The following is a 10840-nucleotide window of genomic DNA, read 5'->3' as shown; positions in this document are numbered from 1 at the left end:
TACTTGGCTTCATCACAAGTCACAATCACAATCTGAGTTTCTCAAGCAATGTTCAGAGATAATTACTAAGAACATTGCGTGTTGGGTTCGGGTATTATAATCGATCATATCACTTTTTTTGGCTCTAACCCAATCATAGTCATTCAAACACTTTATAAATTACTTGTGCCGCTAGCAATTTGGCATGTTTTGGCATAACAGTATACGAAATTGGAACAAAAAAGAAATTAAGATAAGTTTCAATTCTCAATAACTAGCAAATTGAGCATCTTTATTTCCTTGCAAAACATATGAACAGATATATAAGGACAAGAAGAATCCCTCTAGACCAATGACAAAAGATCCTCTTGTTATTTTAGCATTGCAATTGTCAACACCAACCACTACTATGTTATATATATATACACAAGCCTTTTGAATGCAAAAACCACACAGGTTAATAAACTCTGCATAAACTATTTGCAATAAGAGTGATAGGAGGCATTAAGATGGGGTTTTCTTGCAAGGAATTCAAGGTGGGAAAATGTGAGGGAGAAAAAGTAGTAGATGGGGAAACCATGCCCTTGGTGCTAGAACCTCCTGCATCAACCAAGAGTGACATTGAATCCTTGCTCTTGGCTCTGGAGAACAACAAAGACTGGTTTGAGCAAATGATAATCAAGAACAGTGCTGTTCTCCTCAGAGGTTTTGATGTCAAAAATGCTGAGGACTTTAATGAAATCGTAGAAACATTTGGGTGGGAAGACATTCGTTATGTTGGACCAGCACCTCGTACACATATCTACAAAAGGGTGTGGACTGCTAATGAAGGACCCCTCTCAGAGTTCATATACTATCACCATGAAATGGTTCTGGTAAGTCAACTACACATTCACATTAGCACCATAATGTGTCATGCACTTAACCACTTTCTTGATATCAGTATCATATAATCATTTCTAATAAGCACTTTCAAACAGATTTCATGTATTCTTGTTGCCAACTCTAATTTCAGTTAATTACTATGATGTTCCAACTAAAAATTCTGAGATCTTGTTTGACCAATATGCAGTATAGAGAACCTTTTCAGCCAATGATTTCCATCAGTTAATCTGATAATCAATCTGTTTGACCAAGTTGTAGTGTATAGAAATAAAATTATGTATATAAATAATATCACTAATAGACAATGTTTGACAATATTCTCTGCATATTCTTCTTTTCCTGATATTAAAATATTTTGCTTAACTCGTCCTTCGTACATTTGCACACACTATAATTGGGCCAGAAAGTGATGATATGATGAGAAACAAGCACTGTGATTATTTAATAAAAATAGTTGAACTGGTATTGTATCCTTGAACAGCAAATGTCAACATCTATTTTTAGTTCAGCTGTTACATCATGGAGGAACTTCCATGTTTTTCCTAAACGATCAACACTATAATCTCAATGAAAAACTGGTAATAAAATTTGATGATTTAATTTCCAGATCAAGGAATTTCCCAAGAAAGTGATACTCTTTTGTGAGATACCTCCTCCTGAAGGAGGAGAGACCCCTTTTGTTCCAAGCTTCAAAGTGACAGAAAGGATGGTAAAAGAGTTCCCGGAAGAGGTGAAGCAGATGGAGGAGAAGGGTTTGAAGTATTCGTTTATAGCTCGTAGTACTCAGAATGATAACTCCTCCATGAGAGGTAGAGGTTGGGAAGATGCCTTTGGTACCTCAGATCGCAAAGTAGCTGAGGAAAGGTGTGTTCTTCCGTCAAATGCCAACACATAATATGAACTAGTTTTGTACATGCATGCATTGTCTAAGACTATTTGATCCCTTTCAATCTACATATTAGAGGCATTAATAACATGTTGCATAGAGATTGCTTTAGCCTACACTATCTCAATCCATACAATAAGTGTTGAGTACGTTCGATAAAAATAAGAAAGTGGAACATCGTATAATAAAAAAAAACATAAACTCATTATCTTAATATTAGGTAGAAGGTGATGTCAATCTCTTATGTGTATTTGACTCGTGTTTCATTAGTGTTGAATCTCTTTGATAAAATCCCGTCGAAAGACGAATAAGTTTTTCTTGCAACGAGTGTGTTAAATGAGAAAGTTCATGACACAATTCAAATAATACTTACTTTTTTCTTGTAGAAAATGTGTCAAAAGAGCATGATTCAACTAGTATTATTTCTTTATTATAAAAATAAAGATCCAATGAAGCAATAATGAGTAAATGAATAGGCTGCAACTATGCATGTAAAGGCTTTTAGTCTTGTAAGAACTTAAACACAGAATCCAATGAAAATCTGTATTTGGGTCATTGAACCTTACAAGTTTTGATTGAAAAACTGTTGCAGAGCAAAAGCTCTAGGAATGGAGATGGAGTGGCTTCCAAATGGGGGGGTGAAGACAATACTTGGACCAAGAAATTTAACCAAGGTATTTGAGGGAAGGAAGGGAAGAAAAATGTGGTTTAACACATTGGTAGGGATGTATGGGAAGGAACTTAGCTCCGCAATGATGGCTGATGGAACAGAGATTCCAGAACATGTAGTGAAAAGATGTGAAGAGATAATTGAAGAAGAGAGCATACAGTTCAAATGGGAGAAAGGGGATGTTCTGTTCTTTGATAACTATGCTTTGCTTCATGGTAGAAGGCCTTCCCTTCCTCCAAGGAAAGTCCTTGTTGCCACATGCAAGTAATTGGATATTATGGTATTCAAATTATATGCTAAGAGAGAAAGGGTGTGGAGGATAAAAGCTATGAATAAGTTTGTCATTTCACCAATATATGACAAGGAAAAAGCAGTGTATCCATCATTTCTTGAATAATTACTTCTCTGCAGAACCTACTTATAAAGAACCACCAAACCAAATAATATGTGAATATTAAGTTGTATACAAAATTGTTAGAATATGTTTGCATCATTATATGTCCAGCAGAGTATTATATATATCAATAACGAGAAATGAAAAATCGTACTTTATTTTTTTTTTCTAATACTTTATATTATTGGTTATGTCGTAGCTAAAGTCTCCAGGGGGATTCCTACATCCTAACAAGGGCATTTAGTGTTTCTTGCCATATCCTAACAATAATTATAATTTCGCATTTATCTTAGTTAATAGGAGGGGACGTAACTTCTCTAAATTTTCATGTGTTCATGACTATCTTTAATTATTTAAAATATATATATATATATATATATATATATATATATATAAAAGAAACCAACTAAAAAATTAATCAAAATTATATGTCCTTTTATGTTAATTAAAAGAAAAAAAAGTCATTGAATATGTTAATGGGATCTACTATTTATGTTAATTATCTTACTTGATTTCCAAGAAATTATGTGTTATAGGCTAAGTGATCTCATTTATTATGATTTTTTCCTCAAGTGACTACATGTCTTCATAAGAAGACTTCGTGGTTCACAAAATCCACGTATATGACAGAATTTATTTACCAACTACAATACTCTCAGTACTGTCAACTAATTTGGTCAATGGCATCCTCGTACAATTTGACATATGTATGATTGACGTATTCTTAAAAAACCCCTTAACCTGAAACTAAAAGCTCAGAGGCTTGTATGAGAATTATCTCTAATGGTTTTAAGTAAATAAAAATTTCATATTTGTGGAATGAAATTTACTTTGATTCTAATTTTATATTAGAATGTACTTTCATTATATTTTCTTTCATTTGTAAAATAGGTGTAAAAATCTTTTTTTCATTTTAGTTTATCGAGCCAAAATGATGAGATGCCTCGAGCCAAAGGACCTACAACAAGAGTCATGGCTAGGAGAATACAAGAGGAATGGGCCTTAAATGCGCATGCAAGGCCCAAGATGAACTTCACATGGGCCAAGGAAGATGTGAAGACCTACCCTAGGACATTTTGCTTGTAAATACTAGATTAGGATTTTATTTTGGGCTTTGTATTTTGGGCCCAGTAGAATAGGGTTTTCTTTGGACCATGTATTGGGCCTTAGAGGAAATTGGGCTTTAGAAGTAATTTTGGACCAAAAAGGGGAATTGGGCCAAATGGGCCAAGAGTAGTGTGTCTACTCTAGAAAAGCCTAGAAGCTTCTCAAACTTGCTCTCCAAGGATGAGAGTTAGCTTCCCATGGCAAGACAAGTGTGACTTGCTTAGGTGGCAAGTCACACCTCCCACATGCTCCTTTTTGGCTCCAAAATTCAACTTTCTAGACTCCTTTTTCCCTCCACTTTTTGGAGACCCCTTGGTCTCATTTTAGCCTATAAATAGAAGGCTTAGGAGATGTATTTTTCAGCTTTAAATTGAGTAATGAATTGCTGCACAAATTTGTGCACAAATCTCTTTTGAGCTCACCTTAGAGTAAACTCTTCTCTAGTTTACTCTAGTCTTCTTCCTTAGGAGTTGGCCTCACCTCTCTTAAGAATCCTTTCACCTACACCAAACCAAACACCTTAAGCTTTTTTCCTTCATGCTTCCGCATCCAACACCATCCATGGAGCCTCCATTCTTCATGCAAGCTTCAATGGAGACAAGAAGAAGCCATCATGTGGTATCATGAGCCTTGGTTTTAGTGAGTTAAGTGCTTCTTCTCCATTTTTCTTTCAATTCCGTGTTGTTCATCACTTCTCCTACTTGTCTTGCTGTTTTTGTTCATTTTATTTTGAGTATTAATGTCTTTTTACTTTGGTTCATCTTCATTTGCTTCATCTTGAACCATCCTTATGTGCTTTAGGTGTTCTATTTGGTTTCTACCGCTTACTTTTCATTTTAATTGAGTATTTGATGTTTTTGTTCAGTTCATTCTCTTGATTCTTGAGTTTATTTTGATTTTAAGATCCATATGTTTTGTCTAGAGTCATGTTTAATCCATATATGTCATTAATTCCTTGTTTAGCTTTTAATTTTCTTTGAATTTGTTGGTGATGTGTTGCTGAATTTTTTTCAGATTTGAGTGCAGTTTTAAGCCTTAAAAATTAATACTCTCTTCTCTCTTTGAGCCTTGGAAATGAACCTTCACATCTAGATAACCTTAGTTATCTTAATGTCCAGTGGGAATTTTCCTTATGCTTGCTTAAAATCACCATAAACCACACTAAATTTCCTTTCAATTAATTGTGCTTTGGTGCTTTTTCATTTCTGTTTTTGAGTTCAGATTGCTATTTAGATCTTAGCAATGTCTTAGAGTCAATTTCCATTGTGTTTCATTGTGTTTCATGATCTTCTTTTGATTCCTTTAAGTTTCCTTCTCCTTTGTGCTTTTTGTTTCCATTAAATTGCAAATGATCAAACATAGTGTGGTGGTGATTCTGTTTTGTGGTGGAAACTAGCTGCTGTAAGAGCTATAAAAAGAAAGAAAAAGAGCACAAAAAGAATACAAGCAAGTGCCAAAAAGAATCAAAAGAAAAGATCAAAAGAAAGTGGCAAAAGAAGTACACTAGAATCACTACCATCACTTGAATTTGAGAGCATTATTTTGTTGCATTTTACTGTTGTTCCAGTTTCTATCTGACTGCACACTGTTTGTATTTGATTTATCATAAAAAAATGGCCGGTGCAAATCCAAATCTAATTTTTGCCTCTTTTAGCTAAGACATAGACGAAAAAGTGAAAAAAAGAATCATTGAAAAATGTTGAGAAATGAAAAAATGAAAAATATCTGAAGTAGAGGCTTGAATTCACGTTTTTGGACTGGCAGTGAGTGAAAAATCAAATTCAGTGCAGTTTTCTAGCTTATTTTGGTTGTTTTTCATCCATTCTAGTGCCATTCATTAGGTAATTCATTTGAGTGCTTATCTTGTTTCTTTACCTTATTTCTAGTTTGTCATTTCTTTGGTAATCCTTTGAGTTTGTCATGGCATTATTCACTTTTGGTTTAGCAATTATAATTTTGTGCTTTTCTTGCTTTATTTCTTGACCTCTTTTGGTTTGGTTTCTATATTTGGTGCATACTTCTTTTTGGAGGTGATCTAATTTTCCTAAGGTAGCATCCTAGGAGGTGGAGTACCTAGTCCCGAAAGAGAATCCTCTTTGGTGAGATCAAGAGGAAGTGCAAGAGTGAAACACTTGTGAGGACCAAGCCAAGAAGACAAAGCCAAGAAGACCTTTTACATTTTGTGCACTTTGATTGTATTCAAATTGAGTTGTAAAATTGTAATGCTTTCCTTCTTGTGTTCATGGCCTAGTTAGGTGTCTTGGGGGAGTCTTAGGTACTCAATCCCATCTCCTAACTAGAACCTCTTCTATACATTAGTGAAGCGCTTTTAGTGGTGAAGTTTGAAGGTTCCAAGTGCCTTCTACTTCTACCAAAACTTAGGCCGCATATAGCTTATAATCTTTCTTGGTTTTAATTTTCTTGTTTGATAGTGACGATTCAACCTTATGATGTTTATCTTGGAGGAGATAATGTTTCTAAATTCATTTCCATCCCCTAAGTCTTCTGTCATTTTTTTTTCTTTTGAATCTTGCTCTTATTCTTATATTGTATTTAAATTTTTAGTTCATGACATGTTGTCTCTAGTCCATTTTCACCTTATTCATATGATAATATGTCTTTCATCTTATTTCCCTTTCTTAAATTATCTTGTTATTAGTTTTTCTTTCTATATTTAATTCCACTCTTCTTCGAATTTATTGTTGAAATCAGTGAATCAATTTTCCCATCACCTTTCATGATTTAAAACAAATGAGAAGAATAAACTCTATTTAAATTCTATGTTCTATACATTAATTGGTTCTTTTTTATATGACTCTTATTAGCATCTTAGCTTCAAATGAAAAATATGAGGGTACACAACCCCTTAACCATAAGAGAATAATGTTAAGGATTAACTATATGACGAGTGCCTATTTTGCCTTCGTGTAATGTTTAATTTTGGGTGTTTAAATGAATTTTTGTGCTTAAAGAGTGCTTTAATTGACAATTCTAATAATTGGGCTTAATGAGTTTGTGAAATAAAAATGACTTAAAAAGTGATTTTAGTTGGATAAATTATTTTTGGATATTCTAACGTTTATTGATGTAGGTGAAGTTAAAATTGGTTTATTAAAGGTGTGAAATTAAATTGCTCTAAGTTACAAAATCAAATCAAGACTAGTAAATTTTGGAAAGGATTATACAAGGAGTTAAATGCATCCCTAGTTTTCACTTATACACCACTCATTTTCAAATGGGTACACAGTCAACCTATTTCTGCACCCCTTCTATCTACACACTTCCTTCCACTCAAAATTCAGCCCTATTCATAAGTTGTCATGTGGCAATCCTCACTTTCAAATCTATCCAACCATATGTTTCCACCTGTCACTATCCTTGCACTCACAACCTGACCAATTAGAACACGCCACATCATCATCTTATTCCCCACAAACCCTATACACCACCTGAAGCAACAGAACCCTAATGGGGAGAGAGAGAAAGGGGATGCTACGTGGTAGTCCCTTATTAGACAATTAAAAAGTCAAATGGGTCAAAATCTGGTCAAACTTAGTTAAATATTCAAATCTGGTCAAAGTTTAGTCAAATAAAGAGGGGTTAAATGCAATTTTTGATATATTTGGATTTTCCTGCAAATTTGGACTACAAGATTACAAATGGCTGATTTAGAAATTAATGCAAATATTATTTGGTAATAATTTATCATATATATTTAAAGCACCCTCCAACCCCATCAAAGATCTCTTGAAATTTTAGAATTTAAAGCACTTTGTCATGAAATAGAAGATGCTTCTAAAGTTGGTCATTAGAGCTGAACAAATGTTTGAAGATTTAAGTCAACTAATGAATGATACAGGTCTAAAGGTCATTTTGGAATATTTGATGAATATGATGATTGAAATAATGAAGACAGAGATCAATGAAATGATACAGCGGATGGATACAGCAGAATCACGTCACACTGAGAGATTTGCTTATATGTATGGTGATGCTCATAGTAATATGTCTACTAATGGAGATATTAATTATATTAAGGATGTTGCTGAAGTTGATGAAGAAATTGGAGACTCTCACACTGGCATATCTATTGATGGATATGATAATGCTGCTCAATGTGAATATAAAGGTGTACCTGTTTATGAGGATATGAGTTCAAATGATCATTTTCAATATCAAAGTTTTAAGAATAATATAATGAAGGAACCAAGTGCAGTTGAAGAAACATCAATATTGCAAGATGCATCTGAAGCATCTATTACTACATCTGACTTGGTTAATGATGAAGTAGCAAAGTCAACTACTTTAGGTGAAGTTTTTTGCTCACAAGATGAGATTATGATGATTACTGATGATCCAGATAATCACATTAATGCACCTGATGATGCTCAAATTGAGTTGAAGCCACACACTCTACACATCAAGTTTGTTAATGTGAACATTGAAAATAAAATTTCAGTGATGATCTTTGTTGACATGGTTGCGGAAAAAGAAGGGAGGTTGTTGCAACAAGAAAAGAGGTCAAATTCAAGTTCTTCTGAAAACATTGTTGATCGAAAATTAAAAATGCATGCATATTTGTTTTTTCCTTTTGATTTTAATAAAAACTTTACAAAATTTTCAAAAATGTGTTTTTGTTTTAAGTTATGAAAATAAAAATGTGAAAATTAAAAAAAAAATTGTACAAACTGACTTGTTCTTGAAAAAGTTAAAGAAAATAAATTTTGACATATAGTCTCATTGAACCAGAAGTCACAAAATTTTTCATCTCCTCCCCAAAATAAGTCCATCAAGGACAATACTATGAAAGTAGTAACTTTTTACTTAATGAAACTTTTAAACAATATGTCTCAAAAGAAATCTACCAAAATATTTTCCTATTTTCAATAAAACATATTGACATTGGATTTTTAGAATTTGATTAAGATAATTCTGGAAAAATAAGAGTCTTGTTTATACGAGTGGATTGTGTCTTTGATATGCTAATCGAGTTGATTTGAGAATTTCTTAATTAAATCTTTTGTGAAATAATTTGACCTTGTAAGTTGAGAATCTCCCATTTGCAATTGTGGAATTTAGAATTTTTGTCGACTGTCTTCTTTTTTAATGAAGTAGTGGATGTGAGGGATATGATGAAGTGGAGTTTAAAGATAAGGGTGACGAAGGAGTAGATGGTTGATGAAGGATTATCTTGTTCCTTTTCAAGATTATTGAATATGGTGTGAGTTGATTAAGAAAACTAAGTAAAATCCCCATTGGACATTAAGATAGCAAGCTATCTATATGTGAAGGTTCCTTTCACAAAGCTCAAGAGAAGAAGATGATGGATTGATTCAAAACAAAAAGGAAATGGAAAGCACATAAACCATAGAAAACCAAAAACAATTAAAGGAAGAAGAAAACATAAAATGGAAAGGAAAGGAATGGTAAAAATGTGAGAAGCACGCCACTACAAGGCTAGGCTAGAAGCCATGGCAACCTTGAAGATGAGTGGATGTGTGTCGCCACTTGCTATGCAAGATAAGGCTTAGAAGTATTCACTCCCAAGGGAGGAAACTCTCACAAATGGTTGAGACACAAGAGTGTTTTTACTTCAAAATGTTCAACCCTTTTACATGTCTAGGAGCACCCCTTATATAGAAGAGTTTAGGGGCCTCTAAGCAAATAAAAGATACCTAAGGATGTCTCTACAAAAACCTAACCCTAGCTTCTAGAAACTAGGTCAAATAAGGTTACAAAAATGAGAGACAAAAGAGCCAACTATGGTGTGTGCAAGGCAAATTTCGTTCTAGCACAAAAGGAGACAAAGAATGTGTCTCATATGTCTCTAAAAAGTGCCCAAAGTGTGCTAAAAACAAAGGAGACCGAAAGTACATAGGTACACTTGTTTTATGCCTTTTACTTTATGCTTTATACCTTTGCTTTACTCTCTCACCCACATCATTTATGCTCCCCAATCACCATGCGCCACCTAGCATTGCTTTCTTACTCCTAATTAACCTACAAAGCAAATAAACATAGATTAGCATATTGGCTTAAGTCAAGTCAACTATAGTCAACAAGTCAAACCTAGTCAAAGGTCAACAAGTCAACTAAAGTTGATTCAACTAAGTCAACTTAGGGAATCAAAAATAACAAACACAAATGAAAGGGATGAAGGATTAGTGAACTTCCTTTCTAAACATGCTTAGTCTTCTTAAGCTTGTGCCTTCATCCTTGGTTGAGATCAATCCTTCATCAATGGTGAGAGTTTGAGGATCATGAAATGGGGGATGAGGATGACAAAGGAATGAATGGTGAGGGTCATGATGAGGTGGAGGTTGAGGGTATGTAATGAAGTAGAAAGTGAGACTAAATTGACAAAATTTAACTAAAATAGGAATTTATTTAAATAAAACACAAACGGTCATAATTAAAACAGTCCATGTAATGTAAACATTGTCACCCTGTACACTTAACCATTATGAATTTAAACAACGTCATGAAAAGAATCAAATAGAACACAATTTAAGAAAACATAGACCTAATTGAATGCGCAAAAAACAAAACGACTAAATTAAACAAACTAGACCAAAATAATATTTAAGCTTTTAATTTATAATAAAATTTATAATTTTTGTCAAATTCACTTTTATACCAACCATCACATATTCAATCAAAGAAATTAAAAAGCAAAAGGCAACGATCGAACCTTGCACCACCAGCATTCTGAGGTATGTTCACCAGACCACTAAACCACAAGAACATTTCCAATACAACATTATCATATTTGCGATTTTCTTTTATTTGTTCATATAGTCCATTCATGCTATTCAGTCACTGATACATTGATTGGATCCTTTACCCACCGATTCAATCCTTACTACAATAATACTTACCCGAGACTTAAAACACTGATAAAAAGAATGGATGGAGAGGA

The 10840-nt window shown here is 33.6% G+C and overlaps 1 protein-coding gene across 1 annotated transcript; it reads left to right on the top strand.

Moving 5' to 3' along the window:
- The first annotated feature begins 413 nt into the window (after positions 1 to 413).
- On the top strand, positions 414 to 2913 carry LOC114174278 (clavaminate synthase-like protein At3g21360). Its single transcript, XM_028059092.2, has 3 exons — positions 414 to 854; positions 1472 to 1728; positions 2343 to 2913. The coding sequence occupies exons 1-3, from the start codon at positions 489 to 491 to the stop codon at positions 2686 to 2688; spliced, it is 969 nt and encodes a 322-aa protein (XP_027914893.1). The 5' UTR covers positions 414 to 488; the 3' UTR covers positions 2689 to 2913.
- The last annotated feature ends 7927 nt before the right edge of the window (positions 2914 to 10840 follow it).

The sequence above is a fragment of the Vigna unguiculata genome, chromosome 2 (genome assembly GCF_037176805.1).
Source record: "Vigna unguiculata cultivar grain cowpea cultivar isolate G323 ecotype 2 chromosome 2, ASM3717680v1, whole genome shotgun sequence".
In the NCBI taxonomy this organism is placed as follows: Eukaryota; Viridiplantae; Streptophyta; class Magnoliopsida; order Fabales; family Fabaceae; genus Vigna; species Vigna unguiculata.
Note: the sequence above shows the minus strand (reverse complement) of the source record. Positions and strands in the feature narration are given on the sequence as shown.

Coding starts and splice junctions, on each gene's coding strand:
- LOC114174278 (XM_028059092.2), top strand. CDS start 489: ATGGGGTTTTCTTGCAAGGAATTCAAGGTGGGAAAATGTGAGGGAGAA. Junction 855..1,471: donor ATCACCATGAAATGGTTCTG/GTAAGTCAACTA, acceptor TTTAATTTCCAG/ATCAAGGAATTTCCCAAGAA. Junction 1,729..2,342: donor CGCAAAGTAGCTGAGGAAAG/GTGTGTTCTTCC, acceptor AAACTGTTGCAG/AGCAAAAGCTCTAGGAATGG.